Raw genomic sequence first — 23,299 nt, forward strand, 5'->3', positions numbered from 1 at the left:
TCCCTGAAGAAGTCCATAGTTTGTGGTTTCCATGCTCCATAGGCACAGTTCAGGGAAATATATCAATATTTAAATGACCCTCCAGATGAAGTTCTGTGAATCCCCTATCAGTTTTTTCTTGATTAGTTCAAATTGTTTATTTTTTTTAATTGTGAAAAATAACATATATCCAAAAAAGCAATAAATTTCAAAGCACACCACAGTGATTAGTTATAGAACAGATTTCAGAGTTTGATATGGGTTAAAGTTCTACAGTTTTAGGTTTTCCTTCTGGCTGCTCCAAGACACTGGAGATCAAAAGAAATATCAATATAATGATTTAGGAGTAATACAGTTTGTTAAATCCTGTCTTTTACCACTCCATCTTTTCCTTTGATCTTTTTTAAAAATTATTTTTTATTGATAAATATTACATATTCACATACCATGTAATCATCCAAAGTTTATAAGTAATGGTTCACAATATCATCATATACCTATGCATTTATCATCACAATCGACTCTTTTTTACCTTTTTTGAAAATAACATATATAGAAAAAACAATAAATTTCAAAGCATGTCGGGACAGTTAGTTGTAGAACAGATTTCAGAGTTTGGTATGGGTTAAAATGTCACAATTTTAGGTTTTAACTTCTAGCTGCTCTAAGTCACTGGAGACTAAAACAAATATCAATATAATGATTCAGCAATCATACTCATTTGTTAAACCTACCTTCTCTATATAACTCCACCATCACCTTTGATCTTTCTATTCCACTCTTTAGGGGTATTTCGGCTATGGCCGTCCTAACTTTTTCATGTTAGAAGGGGCTGTCAGTAATATGGGGTAGGGAGATGGAACTAGCTGATGTCAGAAGAGGCTGGTCTCTAGGTTTCAGGACTTATCTGGTCCAGGGACCCATCTGGAAGTTGTAGGTTTCTGGAAAGTTACCCTAGTTCATGGAACCTTTGCAGAATCTTATGTATTACCCTAGGTATTCTTTAGAACTGGCAGAAATGGTTTTGGTTGGGGGTTGGCAAGTTATGAGAGGTAGAAGTGTCTAACTGAAGCTTATGTAAGAGTGACCTCCAGAGTAGCCTCTCAACCCTATTTGAACTCTCTCAGCCACTGATACCTCATTTGTTATACTTCTTTCCCCCTTTTTGGTCAGGATGAATGTTATTTTTTAAAGTAGACACATGTATATATTTATTTACTTATCTTTGGTGCCTGGGTTGAGAATCGAACCCTGGTCTCCCACATGGCAGGTGAGCATTCTACCACTGAATCACCTGTGCACCCACATGTATATATTTAATTAATTTCTTGTAAGGTGGTGGCAGCTTCATCTATTTCTTAGAAGTAAATGTGATAATGATATATGTATATCCTAGTATAAAATGCACACTTTAGTTAATAGGTCTTTATTGCCATACTGTTGGATATTAAATATTATACCAAGAACTTTAGAAGAAAAGTATAGCATATAGTTTCTCTTCTTGAAGATCTTATAATTTTATTAATATTTCATTCTTGCATTTTTAAAAAACTCAGTACACACTCACTGAAAATTAAAACAATATAGAAGTATATAAAGTAAAAAGTAAAATATCTTCCCCACTTTTTAAAATGTTTTTATTAAGATATCTTCACATACCATACAGTCCATCCAAAGTATACAATCAGTGGCTCACAATATCATTACATAGTTGTATATTCAACACCATGATCATTTTTAGAACATTTGCAGCACACTACAAAAAGAAATAAAAAGAAAAAACCCATGCTTCCCATACCTTCTTACCCCTTCCTCTCATTGACAAGTAATGCAATCTACCCAATTTTTTTGTACCCCTTACCCCCCATTATTTATTTATTTTTCATTTGTTTACACCCTGCATAAATGAAGCTTCACTCACAAGGTTTTTTATAATATAACAGCTATATTATAAAAGCGATATGATTCTATGGTCATCTTCAAGAATCAAGGCTACAGCAACACATCTCTACAGTTTCAGGTACTTCCCTCTAGCTATGCCAATACACCATAAACTAAAAAGCAGTTATCTACATAATGCATAAGAATAACCTTTCAACTCTGTTTGAAATCTCTTAGCCACTGAAACATTATTTTGTCTCATTTCTCTCTTCTCCCTTTTGGTCAGGAAGGTTTTCTCAGTCACTTGATGCCAGGTCCCAGCTCATCCCAGGATTTTGGTCCCACATTGCTAGGAAGATATACACCCCTGGCAGTCATGTCTCATGTTGGGGGGAGGTGGGCAGTGAATTCACTGGTTGTGTTGGCTTAGAGAGAGAGAGAGAGGCCGTATCTGAGCAACAAAAGTTCTCTGGGGGTGACTCTTAGGCCTAATTTTAAGTAGGCCTAATTTGCAGGGATATGATTCATGGGGTGAACCGCATATATTTAGATCTTCTTTGATTTCTTTTAGCAATGTTACGGAGTTTTCTGTGTATAAGTCCTTTATGTTCCTAATTAAGTTCATTTCTAGATACTTGATTCTTTCAATTGCTATTTTGAATGGAATTTTTTTCTTAATTGACTCTTTAGTTAGGTCATTGCTTGTGTATAGAAACATTACTGATTGTTGCACATTAGTTTTATATCCTACCACCTTGTGAATTTGTTATTAGCTCAAGTAACTTTGTTGTAGATTTCTCAGGATTTTCCAAGGTAGTATCATATCATCTGCAAATAATGAAAGTTACTTCTTCCTTCCCAATTTGGATACCTTTTATTTCTTTTTCCTGCCTGATTGCCTTAGCTAGAACTTCTAGTACAATGAGGAATAATAGTGGTGACAGAGGGCATCCTTATCTTGTTCCTGATCTTAGGGGGAATGCTTTCAGTTTGTCTCCATGCTGTCTAGGGGTTTATCATATATGCCCTTGATCACATTGAGGAAGTACCTTTGATTTCTACCTTTTGAAATGTTTTTATCAGAAAAAGATGTTGAATTTTGTCAAATGTTTTTTCAGCATCAATCAAGATGATCATGTGATTTTTTTTCCTTTCAGTTTGTTAATGTGCTATATTAAATTAATTGATTTTCTTGTGTTTAACCATCCTTGCATTCCTGGTCATTGTATATAATTCTTTTAATGTGTTGTTGGATTCAATTTGCTAGTATTTTTTTGAGAATTTTTTCACCTGTGTTCACTAGGGAGCTTGGCCTGTAGTTTTCCTTTCTTATAGATATTTACCTAGTTTTGGTATTAAAGTGATGTTAGTTTCATAAAATGAGTTAAGTAGTGTTCCTTTTCCCTTAATTTTTGGAAACAGTTTGAGCAGGATTGGTGTTAGTTCTTTTTGGGGTATTTGATAAAATTCCCCTGTGAAGCTATCTGGCCCTGGGCTTTTCTGTTTTGGAAAATTTTTGATGACTGACTGACTCTTTGCTTGTGATTGGTTTGAGATCTTCTGTTTCTTCTTGAGTCAGTGTAGCGTGTTCGTGTGTTTCCAGGAGTTTGTCCATTCCATCTAAGTTGTCTAGTTTTTTTGTCTTATGGTTGTTCATAGTATCCTCTTAATGATTTTTAAAATTTCTCCAGGGTCTGTGGTAACAACCCTCTTCTCATTTCTGATTTTGTTTCTTTGCATCCTCTTTACTTTTTCTTTGTCAGCCTTGCTAGTGGTGCATCAATTTTATTGATTTTCTCAAAGAACCAACTTTTCATTTTACTGATTCTTTCTGTTGTTCTTTTGTTCTCCCATTCATTTAACTTTGCTTTAATTTTTGTAGCTCCTTGGTTGAGAGCAGAAACATTTATGATTGTTATTTCTTCCTGATGAATTGTCCCTTTTATAAATATATAGTGTCCGTTTTTGTCTCTTATGATGTCTTTACATTTAAAGTCTTAATTTGTCTGATATTAGTATAGCTATTCCTGCTTTCTTTTGGTTACAGCTTGTGTGGAACATCTTTTTCCATCCTTTCACTTTCAGTCTATTTGTATCCTTGTGACTAAGATGAGTCTCTTGTAAACAGCATATACCTGGATTATATTTCTTAATCCATTCTGCCACTTTTTATCTTTTAATTGGTGAGTTTAGGAAATTATTAATCAAAGATATTACTGTAAAGGTGTTTTTTGAATCTGCCATCTTATCCTTTGGATTTTATTTGTCAGATCTGTATATTCTTTTCCCTCTTTCTCTTTTTATCCTTTAAGTTACCCTTACTGGTATCCTTCAATTTTGTGCCTTCCTCCAGACCACTCTCTCCTGTCTTTTTTTCAGCTGGCAAAACTCCCTGTAGTATTTCTTGTACTGCTGGTCTCTCTCTCTTTTTTTGATATCTCTACCCCCTCCTTTTTTTTTTATTAATTTAAAAAATATATATAACAACTAACAAAAACATTCTTAACATGTGATCATTCTGTTCTACATATATAATCAGTAACTCACAGTATCATCAAATAGTTGCATATTCATCATCATGATCATTTCTTAGAACATTTGCATCAATTCAGAAAAAGAAAAAGACAACAGAAAAAAATTCATACATACCATACTCCTTACCCCTTCCTTTCATTGATCCCTAGCATTTCAATCTACTAAATTTATTTTAACATTTGTTCCCCCATTATTTATTTTTATTCCGTATGTTTTACTCGTCTGTTGATAAGGTAGATAAAAGGAGCATCAGACACAAGGTTTTCACAATCACACAGTCACATTGTAAAAGCTATATCATTATACAATCATCATCAAGAAACATGGCTACTGGAACACAGCTCTACATTTTCAAGCAGTTCCCTCCAGCCTCTCCATTACATCTTGACTAACAAGGTGATATCTGTTAATGCGTAAGAATAACCTCCAGAATAACCTCTCGACTCTGTTTGGAATCTCTCAGCCATTTGCACTGTATTTTGTCTCATTTCACTCTTTCCCCTTTTGGTCAAGAAGGTTTTCTCAATATCTTGATGCTGAGTCTCAGCTCATTCTAGGATTTCTGTCCTGCGTTGCTAGGAAGGTCTACACCCCTGGGAGTCATGTCCCACATATAGTGCTGGTCTCTTGTTGACATATTCTCTTAGCCTTTGTTTGTCTGTGAAAATTTTAAGCTCTCCCTCAGTTTTGAGGGACAGTTGGCTGGGTACAGAATTCTTGGCTGGAAGTCTTTCTATTTCAGGATCTTAAATATATCATACCGTGGCCTTCTCACCTCCATAGTGCTGGTTGAGTAGTCCAAATTTAGTCTTATGTGGTTTCCCTTATATGTAGTAGATTGTTTTTCTCTTGCCGCTTTCAGGATTTTCTGCTTCTCTTTAACATTTGACGGACTGATTAGTATGTGTCTGGAGAAGGCCTATTTAGATTTACTCTATTTGGAGCTCATTGGGTTTCTTTGCTTTGCCTATTTTTGTCCTTTATAAGGGCTGGGAATTTTTTCCCCATTATATCCTCAACTTATCTTCCTAGCCCTTTACTCTTCTGTTCTCCATCTGGGACACCAATGATTCTTATATCAGTGCTCATCATTTCCCTGAGATCCAATTCAAGTTTTTCCACCTTTTTTTGCCATTTGCTTTTTTGTGTATTTGAAATCAGTTGTCCTGTTCTCTAGTTTGCTTATTCTTTCTTCTGTCTCTTCAAATCTGCTGTTGTTTATTTCTAGTATATTTTTATGTGTCTACAGTATCTTTAATCTTTGTGAAATCTGCTATTTTTCTATTTATTCTTTCAAATTCCTCTTTATGTTCTTCTAGTGTCTTCTTTATCTCCTTTATGTCATGAGCCATCCCCCTGATTTTATTTAGCAGAGTTATATGAACATCTTTTATTAGTTGTTCCAAAGTCTGTGTCTCCTCTGGTGTTTTAATTTGGTCATTAGGCTGGGCTATATCTGTTTGTATCTTGGTATGCTTAGTGATATTCTTTTGCCTTTGAGGCATGTAAATATCTTGATAGGGTTACTTTGCATGTTGGTTTCCTTCAGTAGTCTATAAAGTTTTTTATTTGCTGGATGGATGTGGAGCAGAATGCAGGGTGCGGGGCTGGGCACAACAGTGCAGTGACGGGTTGAGGTGCAGGTATAAGCACGGGTCAGGGACTCTATGCTGTGCCTGTGAGCATGGGGTGCAGCACGTGGGGTTGTGGAGGTGTGCTGCAGGGGCTGTGGGAGTGAGGTGAGCTCAGGCAGGCCTTGGAACACAGGCGCAGGGTGTGGCGTGGGGGCTACAGAGGTAGGGTGCATTGGGAAGCATATGAGGGGGCTGTGCGGTGCATGGGGGTTGGTATGCAGTCAGGCAGGATGTGGGTGGTTGCATGGAGCATGGGGGTCGTGGGTATCAGGTTGTGGGGTAAGGGGAACAGAGGTCAGGGCACAGGGATGGCAGGGTGCTGATGTGTCCTTGTGCAGGGAGAGGGGTCCAGGGGGTTTGGGATGTGGTTGCGGTTGTGTAAGGCAGGGCAGAGGTCAAAGGACGTTGGGTGGGGGAGTGATGTTGGGTATGCATGTGCGGGGTGGGGGGTGTTGGTCAGCGAAGGGTGTACACGAGTGCAGGGCGGGGGCTACACATGTGCACCTGCCAGATGTGAGAGCAGGGCTTGTGCTGGGGGTGGTGTAAGGGTGTGCACATGTGCAGGGTAGGGGTTTGGAGTACAGGGGTCAAGAGATTGATGCATGGGTGCATGGGCACTCAGCAGGGAGGATATGTCTGTGCATGTACACGGGTCTTGGGGTCAGGGTCCTGCTGTGTGGGTGTGCAGATTTCAGGGGCAGCAGGGCGGGGTCATGGTTTTGTGGGCTGTGGGCTGTTGTGGCATCTGGATACGCACATCAGAGCTTTCCCAAGAGCCGAGGGGCTTGGCAGCTCTGCGCACCTGTACATGCTTGGATCTGGGGGAGCCAGATGTTGATGTACGCATACATAGAGCTGGTGAGGGGTCAGGGTGGGGTTGCATGACTGTATGGGTTTGGGACAGGTGTGGCCCAGGCTTGTAGGTGAGCACGCACAGCCTGGATGTGCAGGTGACCACCTGTAGGAGCCAAGGGTTAAAATAAGACCTGCAGATTTTGTTGGGAGCAGCTGGCCTCAGGATGGCAGCAGTAAACTGTGGAGATTGTTATGTAGAGCAGTCTGGGAGGAAGAGAATGTTTGTTTACGCCAAATGGTTATTTTAAGTATGAAGGAAGAACACTGAAAGATAAGAACTTTGTTCCCTCAGGAGATGCATGCATGCCTATTGTCATCCTGTGGTATATAACCAGGATCTGGTTAAGAATAAAATTGTCTGAAGTCTGTTTGAAGTAAACTCAAGCTTCAGACCCCCTGAGCCCGTCTGTGTCTTTCTTTCTCTCCTTCCTTTCTTTCTTTCTCATCATCCCTTAATATCCTTCGAGCTCCGTTTCAACAGGAAGCAACATCTGGTGCCCAACGTGGCTCTCCTTCCCTCCTTCCCCTCCTTCCTTCCCCTCCTATCCCTCCTATCCCTCCTATCCTTTGAGCTCCATTTAATAGGAAGCAACAACCACTTGCTGGTGTCAGGAAGGAGGTGGTTGGGGTCTAGGGGATAGCACAGGTTTATGGGTCTCCGAGGGGTGGGGCAAGATTTACAGTTACAGGGGAGAGGTAGGTGGGGCTGGTTTAGGCATGCATGTGTGCACGGAGAGGGGGGGTCGCGGTGTGCACTGGGGTGTGTGTGATGGGTTTCGGGTGTAGGGGGGAGTCGTGGGCTGGGGACAGTACAGGTGACAGCTTGGGTGAAGGTAGCGTGTTCAAGGAATATGGCTTGGCTTACTTCTTTGTCTCTGTCTCTCTGTCCCTTCACTCCTGAGGGCTCTGGGCTTCAGTTTGGAAAGGGCCATGTTAGGCTCTTTGCACGAGGTGGACCGTCTCTGGTTCTATGCCTTTCAATTCTTCAGTTTTTACAACCAGGCCTTCTCTGTGTGGATAGAAGACCCTCCTAGGTCAATTACACCTTGGAATCACCATCCCAGTTGCCTTCCCGTCACTTCTCTAACTGTTCCTTAGAGCAGGGGTGAACTTGACCTATCCTTTTCTGCCATCTTCCTGGAACTGGCTATTTACATTTTAGTGGGTATTGCCAGATTGCCGTCCAAAGAGAAGTATGCCAATTTATACTCTCACAAATAGTATATGATGGTTCTTTTCTGTTTATATTTGATGGAACTGGATTATCAGTCTTTTTAATTTTGCCAATTTAATAGGTGAAAAATGGGCAGTATCTTATGTTTCCTTAATCACTAGTGAAAATGTCTTTTCATGAGTTTATTAGATACAGGTATTTCTTTTGTCATTTGCGTGGTTATAATTCTTGCACTTTTTTCTATTCGATTGTTTTGGAAGACCACTCCACTTAGCCTATTTAAAGAATTTTTATTGTATTTTATAAATAATGCTTGTGTCATATTCTTCATGAATGAAGTACAAATGTGGAAGAGAACAAGATAGGGATATACAGCTACAAGATCTCAAAGGATTTCAGATTTTAAATTATTTGCTATAATTTTTTTCAAAATATGTATAAGCTAAGATTTTCCTATATTAATTTTGTAGGAGGAAATAGCAGGAATGATCAACTAGTTTTCTCTGAAGATTGCCCTAATACAAAAAATATAAAGAATTCTGTAGACCTTCCAAAATGTGACACCGGCTGTGTTGAGACCTTCTTTGGTCTTAAGAACATATTTTTCCCATCTGAAGACTTATTTTCGTTTTTAAAGGTATTTTCAATGTCTACTTTGGAATGTTAAAATTGTGTTCTTTTAAATCTTCCCTACAATTACTCTTGTTTTTTGAAGTTTAACGCTTACTTAAATTTACCAGTGGGAGGGCCATGGTGGCTTAGCAGGTAAGAATGCTTGCCTGCCAAGCCTGAGGACCCGGGTTCGATTCCCAGTACCTGCCCAACAGTAATTTTTTATAGCTTTAGATTTCTGGTTTTAAGACATTCCAACCCTTAGACAGATGGGACACAGGCATTGCTCAAATGCAGATTATAAGATTTAGAATAGGATTTAGAAATAAGTGAGCTTCTAAATTGAGTTATGGTATATATTGAATATTAGAGAATTTAATTCTCCAAATAGTCTAAATGAGCTTTTTTAGAACCATAGTGCTGTTTTGATACATAAAGGAGTGTATGTTAGTAAAATTATGAGTAGTGGTGATTCAATATTTTGAGGATAGAATAGGCATAATACTGCATTCTAGTTGGTTGGAAAATGTTCAGACTATGTACTGTTATAACATCTCTTTATTCAAAATTGTTTTTCAGCGCAAAACTACAACAAAGGAAGAATGGCATAAACTCATCCAGCTTCTTACAGAATTCCAAACACGGAACATAGATTTCTTATATAGTAATCTCGAGTTCATTCTCCCATTACCAGTTGATATCATTCCAGAAACAAAAGACCTTTGTAGCTTATCAGTAACTGTTAGTGCCTGTCCAGCAATAAAAAGTACGAAATATCTTGCTAGGAACCATTCTAAAGGAAAGCAATCATCGAAAAAGTCACAAAAAAAGAAACACAAGAAAAAGATGGTAATACTAGATGACAGTGACTTATTTGACACCAGATTGGACTTTTCTGATGAATTTATTAGCCTAAACCCCAGCTCTTCAAGTTCAGAAGCACGGAAAGTCAGAGACAAAGAAAGCAAACCAGAGACAAAGAAACCAAACAAATGCTTAGAGTCTAACATTGATTCTATTGCTAGCCCTAAAACGCTAGCCGAAAAAAAATGTTCTGCTCTTGTTTCTCATTGTTTAAATTCGCTCACTGAATTCATTGATAACATGTCCTTCTTAGATGCCCTTATAACTAATATAAGTGAACAAAAGGAATTTGGTAAAAATGACTTTAGTTGGACAAATGGAAAGGTTAAAAATGGACTTTGTGATGAGTTTAGTCTTGAGAATAGTGACAGATGGCATTCTCAAAGCTCTGGAGAATTAAAGGCAGTTGTAGAAGCTCTTAGCTTTACTAAATGTTCTTCTACTATTTCAAAAGCATTGGGAACTTTGAATTCTTGCAAGAAATTGGGAAGAGATCCAACCAAAGACCTTACTTTTTATGTTTCACAACAGCGTAAGAATGTATACTTTAGTCAATCAGCAGCTAATTTAGAGTAAGTCTTATTTCTTTTTACTTTATTTTTAATAATATATATTTAAGGGGAAATGATTAGAGCTTCTTTTAGTCCTTACTAATTTTGGAAACTGAGTTTTATTGATCTTGATACAACCTTAATATGAATAATGTAACTTCTGAGACAATAAGGAGACCAGCTTAATTGCTTGAAATACAGATAATGAAAGATTAGAGTGGGTTAGGTTTTGGAGGCCCTTGAATGTGAGGGCGAGGGACTTGGACATGCTGTGGCAGATAGTGGCTAGCCATCGAAGATTTTTGAGCATGGGGGTGAATGATGTGTGAGATGATAAAGGAAATTAATCCAGAAGTTCTGTGCAGTCTCGAAGAGGCAGGAAGACTTGTGTTTTGGATTGTTGCCTTTTTATTGGACATTAAAAATTAAGAAATAATGCATTCCTTTTAAATTACAGTAATGCACGGAAGAGGATAGCATTTGTTAAAAGTGTATTTTCTAGTCGATCTCTTCTGAACCTGAGTAATCGACAAGCTAGTATTATTGAATACTTGCCAACTCTTCGAAACATATGTAGGACTGAGAAGCTAAAAGAACAAGGAAAAAGTAAAAGAAGGTAAAGTATCTTAAAAATAACATTTTAGATATATATTTCAAGATTAATAAATATTTTCAACAGGTGAAAACATTAAGTTGTATTTTTCCTTGTTATTTTACTAGGTTCCTGCACTATTTTGAAGGAATTCACCTCGATATTCCAAAAGAGACTGTGAATACTTTGGCAGCTGACTTCCCTTAATATTCCACATTAACAGTAATTTGTACAGATTATATGGTCCATAATACATTTTATATTATGTTGATTTTCATGAAAGAGTCTGTTTCTCTTTATTGTATATTTTAAATAGACTATTTGTATATTTTTTATCGTGCAGATATTTAAAATGAAAAAAACTGAGTTACAAATTGTAAATATGATTGTGGGATTTTAAAAATCTTTAAAATGTCTGATATAGCTTTTTTGGAGTATTTTTATATGTGAGTGAGCTGTTTCTAGAAAATAGAGTTAAGTAAAATATTTTTTAAGGTGTTTAATATTAAACTAATCTATAATTTTTCCATTTCCCATTATCCTTAATTCACCCTTCTCCAAACAACTATCAGTGCTCTTTTGAATTATAAATATGAATCATGTAGATGGTAATCTTTCTAAGTTTACACAATGTAAAATACAAAATTAGATATATAATACTTGAGTAAACTAACAAAGGAAATCATGCTTCATTTTTCAAAGTAAGATCTACCCAATACCGTATTCCTCCAGCATACTTTACCATTGAATCAGTAAATGTCTACAAAGTGAAAACAAGATTATGAATTATAGTTTCATAAATATTTTTAGCAGCTATACATATGATATCTTGTATATTTTGCCAACTCAAATCATTTGCATTGTACATTTTCCTTGTATTTTTTTCATTTGTTTTATTTCATTAGAATATTAATGATGTTAATATATCTATTTTGGACAAACTGCTCTCCATTAAAACTAACAAAAGATGCCTCTACTATATGGGGTTTCTACATAATAGCCATTTCCACCTTATGAATGTTTTTGGAAAAAATGTTTTTTTAATTACAAGATTTTAAAGTATCATATTTCACTTAAAATCATTTTGCAATTAGATTATCAGGTGTATTTTAAAATACTTCCCAATTTCAGTGTTTATATTATATATTAATATTCAGATGCATTATCTGGTGAATTGTATTTTTAACTCTAAGGTAAGGATCCTAATTTTGTACAGTTCTGAAAAATATGTATGCATACCTGTGTACAAACTGTGTGAAGATATTTGTTTTTACCTCTTATGTGTTCAACCTACCTTCTCTTGTATCGAGCACTGTGTTGATTTAATTAAAGGTTAAAGCCAAAAGGCTTTATGTGATATTTACATCAAAATTTTGATGTAATCATGTTGCCACATTACATATATTGTATAGGTTTGGAGATAGGTTTCGTCTCTGTACAAAAAAGAGTAAGATCTTTTGAAACATATTTTTAAAGTATACCACTTTATTTTTCTACCTATACAGACCACTTACATGTGTTACTTCGGTAACACATAATAACATCAGAGAATGGTATCCTCACAGAATGGTATTTAAACTATCAAAAAATCAAGAAACAGTGAAGGTATTTTCCTAATACAGGAAACACATTTAATACCTTATTTTTTTTTAGGTTTAGTATAATTTTGGGGAAAAATTTATCATTCTTAAAGGTAACAAATTCCTTTAAGAGTTAGGTTTATTTTTGTGATAAAAGTAACCAAATTTTGATGACTTTTCCATACTTCTCATCTTATCCTATAAATGTCTAAAACCAACACTTACAGCTATTTCCAGAAAGATGTGGGAGTTAGAAATCCAAGTTTCTGGCAGAAACAACTGGATAATTAGTGAATTATTTACCAAAATAGAAAACAATGGCAAAGGCAATGGTTTTGGAAGGAAAGAGAATGATTTCTTTTTCAGACATTCATAGTTTGAGATAAGTACAACGTATCTAAGGTGGAGATGTTTATGTGTGTGTGTGTATATATATATATATGCACGTATGTATATAGAGATACAGAGGTTTATATGTGCTTGGCAATAAGGCTAAGGTATAACCCAACTCCATAGAGTTGGAGGTGATAGCAAAAGGAAAATTTGTACTTCTTTATATATCTCTGATTATTTAGATTTTTTCCAAAGCATATTTCACTTTTGAATTAAAAAAAAAATTGGGGTTCAATTCCTAGTCCTACTGTGCTAATCATCAACTATAATCTCTAAACTGATATAAAATCTCATGTTAAAAAAAGAGTCAATATAAAACAGCCTCTCAAAATCCAGAAGTAGTAATCACCACTCTGGGCTTAATGTGTCCTGCTATAAAAGCTTATAATCTTGCCCAGAATAAGAAAAAGGTCCTTTAATCCTGTATAGGTTATTATAATACCTGAGTACATCCTAGAGTATATTAAGCAGATAATCAAAAAGTATTAGCAAAGTCCCTTGCTACCTATCATAACCTGCAAAACCCCAACCAGGACCATTCCAGCCAATCCTAAAGAACACCTAAGGCAATATGTAAGATCCCACAAGGGTCCAAGGCACTAGAATAACTTCCCAGAAACTTACAACCTCCAGGTAGGTCCCTGGTCCATATAAGTCCTGAAACATAGAGGGCCCAACCTCTCCAGAACCTCAGATAGTTCCACTCCCTATCCCGTATTAGTGACAGACCTTTCCAATATGAAAAAGTTAGAATTGCCATAGCCCAAACACCCCTAAAGAGAGGGATGGAAAGATCAAAGGTGGTGGTGGAGTTATACAGTGAAGATAGGATTTAACAAATGAATATGAATGCTGAATCATTAAATTGATACCTCTTTTAGTCTTTGGTATCTTAGAACAGCTTGAAGTAAAACCTAAAATTGTAGAATTGTATCTCATGTCAAACTCTGAAATATGTTCTACAACTAATTGTGGTGCTGTGCATTGAAATTTATAGTTTTGTATATATATTATTTTTCACAAAAAAAGAAGGAAAAAAATGTCCATATAATACATGGAAGTACCTGGTCATAATTATCTATATTGACTATTATTATAATTTTTATTATTACCAGAGGGTAAATAGCCTTATGATTTAAATATAATGTTCAAAGCCATAGAAGGGTTTGAACAGTGGAGTGACATGATTAGGATTGTATTCTTGCAGCAGTGTGAAATATTGTTTGGAAGGCTGAGAGACTACTTAGCAATCTATTCCAAACTACAGGTGAGATATAATGAGGGCCTGAATTAAGGTAGACATAATGGAAAATGGAGAGGTATGGGGAAAAAAATCAAGCACTCTTTTATCAAAGGATAATCTCTCAAGTAAGCTATTTCAAAGTATAAATAAATAAACAATGAGCCTATCTGACAGCCTGTTCTGGGTTTGATGGATTGAGCTGATGAAAATCACATTTTGGAAGCAGTCCACTAAACTACATTCTAACTGTGGAATAAGAGATATTTTAACAATTACCTTCAGCTTTTATTCCTACAAGGGGTGCCATCCAGCAAAATCATTCCCTATTTTACACAATATGATAATGATACAATCCTCAGTATAGATGACATCTCATTTGGGGGGGGGGGGTGCACGGTCCAGGAATTGAACCCAGATCTCCCGCATGAAAGGTGAGCATTCTACCACTGAACCACCCATGCACCCAGATGGCATTTGATTTTAAGGGGAGATGATTTCCTTCTTCACTTGATCTTAGCCAAAAGGCTGAGAAGCAATGATGATTTCCTTCTTGTTTTGGGGACTTACATTTATACTTAAACCTGAAAGGCACAGAAATTCATAAAATATTGATTGACTTAGGCTTGGCCATTTAACTGTCTGAATGCTGACTTTAAACATCTAAAATACACTTGGCATCAGTTTCCTAGGCTACTCAAGCAAATACCATGAAATGGGTTGGGTTAAACAATTGAAATTTATTTGCTTGTTTTGAGGCTGGGAAAAAATCCAAATAAGGGCATCATCAAGGTGATGCTTTCTTCCAGAAGACTAGCATTCTGGGGCTGGCTGCTGGCAATCGTTGGTCTTTAGTTTGTCACATGGCAAGGAATGTAGCAGCATCTCCTGGTCTCCGTTCTCTTCCCGTTTCCATTGATGTGTTCAGCTTCTTGCTTTCTGTGGCTTTCTCTGTCTAAATTTCATTCTTCTTTTAAAGGACTCAAGTAATAGGATTAAGACCCATTCGACTGAGGTGGGCCAAATCTTAACTGAAATAACCTTGTCAAAAAGATTCTACCTAAAGTGCGTTCACATCCACAGGATGTTTTTCTGGGGCACATATAGCTTCAAACCACAACACTCAAATGTGTTTTCTCCTACATTAACACAGAGGTTTAAAAACAGTTGATTTTACAACTTCAGAGTTAATAAATATAAAATTAATACAAGACCAGAACTGGTGATGTATTAAACTCAAAATTTTAAGGCCCAGTGTCAAAAACTGCTAACTCGTAGAAGGCAACAGCTTGTAATAATGAATCATACAACTCTTCTACTCTGTTTTGTTCAGTACATGAAAACATCTGTCTGTAGTGGACTACTTTATCCAATGGGAAGAATACCCGAGGTTCTGCCTTCAGTACAGACTCTGAGAGAAACTGCTTCACTAGCTCTTTTCCACTGGTCCGTGTGTCAGTAATCATCAGTTCAAAGTGCTTCCCTACTGCATTTCTGTTCATGCTCAGAACCTGATGCTGGCCATCCTGGGCAAATGTTTTATTTAATAAAGCATACAGCATGGCTTCTATGATATGAAAATGCAACAGTATAGGAAAAAGAGATGAGTTCTGAGTTGAAAGTCCTGTTTTTTCCAGAATATAGAAATCAGCTTTAGGCATCTTTGAAATGACTGAAGAAATCTTTAAACAAAACAAAAGAAAGTAAGTGCACAGAAATAATCTCTTTTAAAATGTTACAGTTATATAACATATTGCCAGTGATAATTTTAGAATAATTGGAAAAACATTAATGGGGGAGACATGAGAGCCAAGTTCCAGTCTATCAGGAACAAACTTAGCTAAGGTAAGTTGTTTAGCACCAGTTTCTTCACCTGTAAAGCAGGCTTCGTAATTCTTAAATCTTATTTTGGCTTTAAGATTAGACAACTTAAAACTGTTCTGTTAATCTTTTAAACATTTTTAGGGCAAAAAAAGGGAAAAAACCAAAAAAAAATACAGAAAAAAAAAGTCTAGGGTGGAGCATTGGGTTAGAATTACTAGCCTAGAATCAATCAGCACTACAGTAGATGCTTGACTGAGCCAGTTTTCTTATGTATAATCAAGATGATAATTCTTGCTCATCTTGTAAGGTACCAAAAGAAAATCCATCCTTACTACTTTATTAACATTCCTTTTGGGACTTGAAGACTAAACTATTCAAGGAGCTCTAGGAGACAGGAATTTGAAGGTACAACTACCTTACCTCTTCTAAATAGACAGATGATGGGTATGTTCCTTTTAAGAGCCTACAACATTGAACTTGTTGCCAGTCCAGAACTGTCAATTTGCGATCAAGGTGAGCCCACGCAATTCTTCGAGTACCAAAAACAATTGAGACGATACTATTAACTGCCTAAAACAAAAAGTCTGGTTTAATAACAAGTGTAAACATTTTAACAAAGTTTAAGCTACAAATTTAGAATACCTAATCGGTTTCTATAATAAATAGTTGCAGCTTATAAACTCAGAATTACTAAAGAAATGGAGGAGTAAAGGTAACCAATAGCAGTCAGTTTATAGACAAAGAACCTTTACTCATTTTTAACACCTAGCCCAAAATATTTGTTGTCAGGGATGGTGCTAGGAAATGAGAAACAGAACAGTACATTATAGGAAATGCTATCATTCAACAGTTACTGTAGAGAGAGGTGGTCAAGGAAGACTTACTGGAGGACTGGGAGAAAGTTATTCAATCCAGGTATCTGCAAAGATACGATGTAGAGTAAAAGGCTGCAAGTGGAAAAACGGGCAGAAGGGTAGGCAGATTTCTGAAAACTTAAGTAACCTGTTTTATCCTGAGAACTAGAGGGAGCCAACAAAGCATACAGTGTTAGGGAGCAACATAAAGATTTACATTTCAGGAAAATACTGCCAACTGTGTTGAAGATGGATTGAAGAGGACTAGACTAGAGGTGGAGATTTGTGTTAGGTACCTGTTGTAACATGACAAAGTATTAAGAATCTCATTTAAGACTATGAGAGTGAGAAGCAAAGAAACAAAACAGATTAGAGCTTAAAAGGAGTAGAACTGATATACAGGATGAGGGAATGGCCTAGGAAACTAGATTCTGACTTCAGTGATTGAATGGCATCTGTTCTAGTTTGCTAGCTGCCGGAATGCAACACACCAGAGACGGATTGGCTTTTAATAAAAGGGGATTTATTTTGTTGGTTCTTCAGAGGAAAGTCAGCTAACTTTCCACTGAGGTTCTTTCTTATATGGAAGGCACAGGATGGTCTCTGCTGGTCTTCTATCCAGGCCCCTGGGTTCCAACAACTTTCCCCAGGGTGACTTCTTTCTGCATCGGCAAAGACCTGGGCTGAGCTGCGAGTGCTGAGATGAGGAATGCCGCTAGGCTGCGCTACATTGCATTCTCTCATTTAAGCACCAGCCAATTAAGTCAAACGTCACTCACTGCACCAGACACACCTCCTAGCCGACTGCAGATGTAATTAGCAACAAATGAGGTTCACGTACCATTGGCTTATATCCGCAGCAACCAGACTAGGTATGCTCACTTGGCCAAGTTGACAACTGAATCTAACTAATACAGCATCATTCAAGATTATCATGCTAGGAGGCACATAAAATGGGGGAAGTGGGAGGAGATGAGTTATTTTTTAATGAGTTTGGGTTGCCTATAGGGCTTTTAAGGGAAGATTTATTACAGATAATTGGATATGTGGATTTAGCTCAGTGCGAAATCCGGGTACAGTGCCGTTATTTCACTCCCACATGTCTCATTTAGTTATATTGACAAATTACTAATGTGTTCTAAAAATACTGAAGCACATAAGCAGGAACATTTTAAAATTCTATACCAATCTCTTTCACTGCCAAGGATTAGAAAAATATCTTAACGGCAGAATAGCTTACATGCCCAGGAATCTAAAAAAATACAAGACTTCTTTGGGATCTTTTCTCTAGCTCAGTGATTCTCAAGCTTTAGTGTGCATGGTAATTACTGTGCTTGGTTGTATACAGTACTTCTTAGGCAATAGGGAAGTATTTTCAAGGATTCTGACTGCACAATTTTCTCCATACAAATTGTCTAGTAGTAGTTTTAGCCATGACTTTGGATGAAATTCATTTCTGAAAAATTTTGTTTAAATATGTTCCAGATCAACTACAGCAGTTCTATTGCAAATCCATGGATGGACTTAATGGAATCTGCAAGTCCTCTAAAAGTATACAAAATTCTGTATATGTGCTATATACATAAACACATATATTTTTGCCCCTCCTAGAAAGAGGGTCCATAGCTTTCATCGAGTTTTTAAAAAGTACGCATATTCATTGAGCAAAGTTACAAGATACAACATAAACACGCAGAAGTCAATTAAGTTTCTAGTAACAAACAATCTGAGAAGGAAAGAAATTCCATTACAATAATATCTAAAATAATAAAATACCTGGGAATAAATTTAACCGAGGAGATGATTTTGTACACTGAAAACTATAAAGCGTTGCTAAAAGAAATTAAAGATCTAAATAATAGGAAAGACACCCCATGTTCATGAACTGAAAGATTTTAATATTGTTAAAATATCAACACCGCCTAAAGTAATCAACAAATTCAATGTAATCCCAAATTCCAGCAGCCTTTTTTTTTGCACAAATGGAAAAGCTGATCCTCAAAATGATATGGAATTGCAAGGGGCACAAACAGCAAACAATTGCAAAGAATAAAGATGGAGAACTCACACTTACTATCTTCAAAACTTACTTCAATGCTACAGTAATTAAAATGATGGTACTCACACAGAATAGATATACAGATCAATGCAATAGAACTGAGAGTCCAGAGATAAATCTATAAACTATGGCCAGCTGATTTTCCACAAGGTTGCTAAGTCCATTCAATGGGGAAAGAATAGTTTCTTCAACAAATGATGTTGGAACAACTGAAAAATCAACATGCAAAAGAATGAAGATGGACTTCTACCTCTTACTGTATATAAAAGTTAATTCAAAATGGATCAATGACCCAAATATAAAAGCTAATACTATAAAGCTGTTATAAGAAAGCATACGGGAATATCTTTGGGACCTTGTAATATGCAATGGATTTTTAGATTTTACAGCAAAAGCACCAGCAACCAGACAAAAAAATAGATAAAATGGACTTCATCAAAATCAAAACCTTTTGTGCATCAAAGGATATTATCAAGAAAGTGCAAAGACATCCTACAGAATGGGAGAAAATATATGGAAAACATATAAGGGATTAACATCCAAAATACATAAGGAACTTTAAAACTCAACAACAAAAAGACAACCCAATAAAAAAATGGGCCACAGATTTGAATAGACATTTCACCAAAGAAGATATACAAATGGACAATAAGCACAAGAAAATATGCTTAACATTAGCCATTAGAGAAATACAAATTAAAACTAAGACACATCATTTCACACCCACAAGGGTGTTTATTATTTTAAAGCACTGAAAATAAGTGTTAGTGAGGATGCAGAGAAATAAGGAATCTTGATTAGTGGTAGGAACGTAAAATGTAGTTTGGTGATTGCCATATGACCAGCAATTTCACTTGTAGGTATATACCCAAAGGAATCGAAAGTAGTGACTCAAACAGATATTTGTACATCACTGTTCCCGGCAGCATTATTCACAAGAGCCAAAAGGTAAAATCAACTGAACTGTCCATCATCAGCTGAATGGCTAAATAAAATGCAGTATTTCCATACAATGGAATATTATCCAGCCGTAAAAAGAAATGAAGCACTGGTACATGCTACAATGTGGATAGAGCTTGAAGACATTATTTGGAGTCAAATAAGCCAGGCACAAAAGGATAAATATATCTCTTACAGGAAATACTTAAAATAAGCAAATTTATAGAGACAGAAGGCAGAATAGTGGTTACTGAGTGAAGGGAGGGAGGAATGGGTGGTTATTGCTAAATGAGTATGAAGTTTGGTTCTGGGTGATGAAAACAGTCTAAAACAAACAGTGGTTTGTTTTAAAGTCAAAGAATTGTTTACTTAAGATGGTTAAGATTATTTTTATGGTAAATGTATTTTACCACAATTAAAAATAACTTCTTAAAAAAAGTAACCATCTTCCCCCAAAAAACAGAACTCCTGGTCCACAAAACATGGTGCTTATTATTGACAATATAAGAGAATCTTTTATCAGTAATGCTACACAGGACCAACGTTCCATCAACATTTAATGTTTGATGAGCCGATAACTCTTATATTTAAGTTTTTAAGACAATACTGAAAAAGATCCGCTTTTAAAATGATTTTTATAAGAGAGGATCAGAAAATAATTTTAAGTCCCGCTGAAAAGGGTGATTATAATGTTCTAAAGTCTAGGAATCTTTAAAAAGCCATTTGTCATAAATTATTCATAATCATGATCTAATATATTATCTAAATAATGATAAAATCCAAACACCTTGTCCATAACCTATCTTTGCATCTTAATTTCTCATTATTCCCAAATATAACCCTCAGTCACAGCTAGGTATCTCATCTATATTCCTCTTAAATAAATCACATACATAACTACTTCTGGACATCAACTGTTTTTTTTTTTTTTTTTTTTGGCAAGTACAGGGTCTGAGAATCGAACCCGAGTCTCCCCAATGGCAGGTGAGAATTCTACCAACAAGCTACCCTTGCACCACCCTGGACATCAACTGTTTTCTTTCTTTTTTTTTGGCATGGTCAGGCTCTGGGAATCGAACCCAGGTCTCCGGCATGGCAGGCAAGAATTCAACTGTTTTTTATACCTAGCATTCCCTCCTCTTCCAACCAGCTCAGTTCTCTCCTTCGAGATTCAGGTTGCATTCTTCAAGTAAACCTTCTACCCTACCATTACAGACTACAGTTTTCTCTTTTCTAAACTGCCAACTTACTATCTGTACATTTCATTATTTGGTAGTGATCCCATACTACTTTATATTATAGGTTACCTATTTACATAGACATGTCTGACCCACCAACTAAACTAATATACTACCTTGAGAACCCTACCTCAGTAACTCTCCAGTCCAATGCCCAGAATGGTGCTTTGCAAAGTAGGTTTTCAAATATTCAGCCAGTGTAACAGACACTAAGAAAAATGATACCTTTAGTTTCTCTCTTCCTATGTCTGGTTTGAGGAGCTTTCCCAAGAGCCGGTTTTCCTGTGATTTTCTTTTTTTCTCTCTTGTCTCTGGACAAAGAATGGAGTTACAAACTTGAACGGTAGTTTTATACTGAAACAAGGGCACATTCATTAAACTCTCCAAATTCTGAAATGGCCCAAACTTTTCTCTGTACTGTACAATATTGACAGACTTTCTTCCACGTAACAATTTGAAAGCTTCAAGTTCTTTATCAGATGCTGTATTCAGTACATGCAAGATGGAAGCCTGCTGCTCAGAAGAGAAGAGTTTGTCAAAGGCATTTCCATGTTCCTTTGTATTTTCATCACAAAAAGCAACGTTGGGAATAGTTATCTTAGTTGTAGTGGACTTTTCCCGACAGCAGGAATTGCGTGGTGTCCGGAAAAGCAATGACCTCAGTGGAACTGGAAAGCATCTCCATCTCCATCTCCCTGGAAGAAAAATTTAGCAAAACACAAGTTTTGGGATGTCCTACTTTCTTTTAGCATTCATTGCAGACTTGATCAGCAACTTTGCCAAGTGATGCATACTTTCCCATGCTTAAGAACTAATATGTACTATATTAAATTCCCCCAGAGAACCATCTTTAAAATAAGTTTAGTTTTGAAACTAAACTATATTTATTTTAAAAGAGTTTTCGTTGGTTCAGTCACTAGAGATGTCTTCTGATTCTTACAGATTAGACCTAAGTTTTACTGAATAGAAAGTTTGTTTTATGCCCATCAAGAAACATGCAGTTAAAAATTATTTCAACTATGTGATGATATTGCGAATTACTGATTACATATGTAGAACGGAATGATCAAAATAAGAATGTCTGCGTTTGGTGTTTTTGTGGAATTTAAAAAAATTAAAAAATTAAAAAAATTATTTCAACTGCTTAATGCTTTTGATAGTATTTTTAGCTTGAGATCTTTGTTATTAGTATCGCTCGTTAAGAATATATATATACCTAGGCGGGCCACGGTGGCTCAATAGGCAAGAACGCTTGCCTGCCATGCCAGAGGCGCCGGGTTCGATTCCCGTTGTCTGCCCACGTCAAAACAAACAAACATATACTTTCAATTCTGTTTTCATAGTTTCTTATATGGGGGAACCAAATAACATTAAATTCTATACATTTATAAGCAATGTTTGCTTGAATGGTAGATTTAAGGCCAGTTTCCATTTTCATCTTCTCAAAGTTTCTACCATGAATACGCTTTTGCAAGCAGGAGAACCACCCAAGAAATAACTTTGTAAAACCAACGGAAAATCAATGACACCACAACCACAGGACAATAATACAACGAGAGGTAAACAAACGGCTGTTAGAATCTGAAACCTCCTCCCGCGGCCCAGTCCCGGAGGGAACCGTCTGCTGACTCCTTGCCCAGCCAAGTATAAATGCTCCAACCCTCGGGGCAGCTCAGAAGGTCCTCCGAGTGGTGATCTGAGGATTGGGACTAGAAAGAGAAATACTCCAGAACCGTAGTCTCAAGGCAAACGGGAAATTAACCCAGTAGTCCAGCAACACTACCTCCCGCCATGAGGAAACGAGGGACGCTCATCTTCCAACTTGCCAATAGGATCTGACGTCCTGCTCCCTTCGCCGGTTTCCGGTTCCTGCGTGCTTCGCCCAAAAGCGTCCGGCATGAACCCAGAAGAAGGGTTCCAGTCGAAGCAGCGTTCCGGATCCAGCCCGTGATGCATCTAGCTGAGCAGTGGAGTGGGTCGCTGCTAGTTTGCAGGCTCGGGGACGGACGCTAGTCGAGGCAATGGGCTGGCCCGCGGATTCACGCCACCGCACTGGGAAATGCTGTCGTCCCGACCGGCCCCAGATAGCGGCTGGGTGCGAGGGATTGGGGGCTGCTGGCCCGAGTCTTCGGGAAGGAACCGCTTAGGCCAGTTTTAGTCTATAGTTCAAGATGCCCCTCAACTCCCTGGGTTTATTGCAAGCGCATAGATTGACGCGCTCCTATCGGGGCCCAGGCTTGGGAGCAAGGAGCGGAGTTGGGGGTGGGGGTGGGGGCGTTAGAAAAGTACGCAGTTATATCCCTGGATAGGAAAGAGTAAGTGTTGCGTGGTGTTTCGGGAGCTCACGGGAAACCGCGTGCACGCAGGGGATCAGCGAAGGGTAGGCTAGGAGGTGGTGGCCTTGGCTTTGAGCTTGGGCTCAAATGGAGCAGTACTCCATTTGGAAGGGGTGGAGGAAGATGAGGCTGAAGCCATATTTGGTTTGGATCTTGAAT

The 23,299-nt window shown here is 37.2% G+C and overlaps 2 protein-coding genes across 2 annotated transcripts in view; one reads left to right on the top strand and one right to left on the bottom strand.

Annotated features, from left to right (window-relative positions):
• ATAD5 (ATPase family AAA domain containing 5) overlaps positions 1-12,035 on the top strand; it is a 70,765-nt gene extending 58,730 nt beyond the window's left edge. The window contains exons 20-23 of the mRNA XM_077165271.1: positions 8,529-8,695; positions 9,250-10,106; positions 10,543-10,701; positions 10,806-12,035. Coding sequence (XP_077021386.1) covers positions 8,529-8,695; positions 9,250-10,106; positions 10,543-10,701; positions 10,806-10,884 — 1,262 coding nt within the window. The 3' untranslated portion in view covers positions 10,885-12,035. The remainder of the gene's footprint in view (positions 1-8,528; positions 8,696-9,249; positions 10,107-10,542; positions 10,702-10,805) is intronic.
• A 2,195-nt stretch (positions 12,036-14,230) lies between these two features.
• Positions 14,231-22,685, bottom strand: TEFM (transcription elongation factor, mitochondrial). The gene is made up of 4 exons (XM_077165277.1): positions 22,588-22,685; positions 21,030-21,499; positions 16,135-16,284; positions 14,231-15,572 (listed from the first exon to the last, which is right to left on the bottom strand). The coding sequence occupies exons 1-4, from the start codon at positions 22,616-22,618 to the stop codon at positions 15,135-15,137; spliced, it is 1,089 nt and encodes a 362-aa protein (XP_077021392.1). The 5' UTR covers positions 22,619-22,685; the 3' UTR covers positions 14,231-15,134.
• Positions 22,686-23,299: the final 614 nt, after the last annotated feature.

This window comes from Tamandua tetradactyla, chromosome 6 (genome assembly GCF_023851605.1).
Source record: "Tamandua tetradactyla isolate mTamTet1 chromosome 6, mTamTet1.pri, whole genome shotgun sequence".
Classification (NCBI taxonomy): Eukaryota; Metazoa; Chordata; class Mammalia; order Pilosa; family Myrmecophagidae; genus Tamandua; species Tamandua tetradactyla.

Excerpts from the sequence above, each read along its gene's own strand:
- TEFM (XM_077165277.1), bottom strand. The coding sequence starts at position 22,618 with ATGAGCGTCCCTCGTTTCCTCATGGCGGGAG. Across the intron at positions 21,500-22,587 it reads TCGTTTCCTCATGGCGGGAG|GGAGATGGAGATGGAGATGC; the intron begins GTAGTGTTGCTG and ends TTTTTCTTCCAG. Across the intron at positions 16,285-21,029 it reads TAGGAAGAGAGAAACTAAAG|GCAGTTAATAGTATCGTCTC; the intron begins GTATCATTTTTC and ends TTTTTGTTTTAG.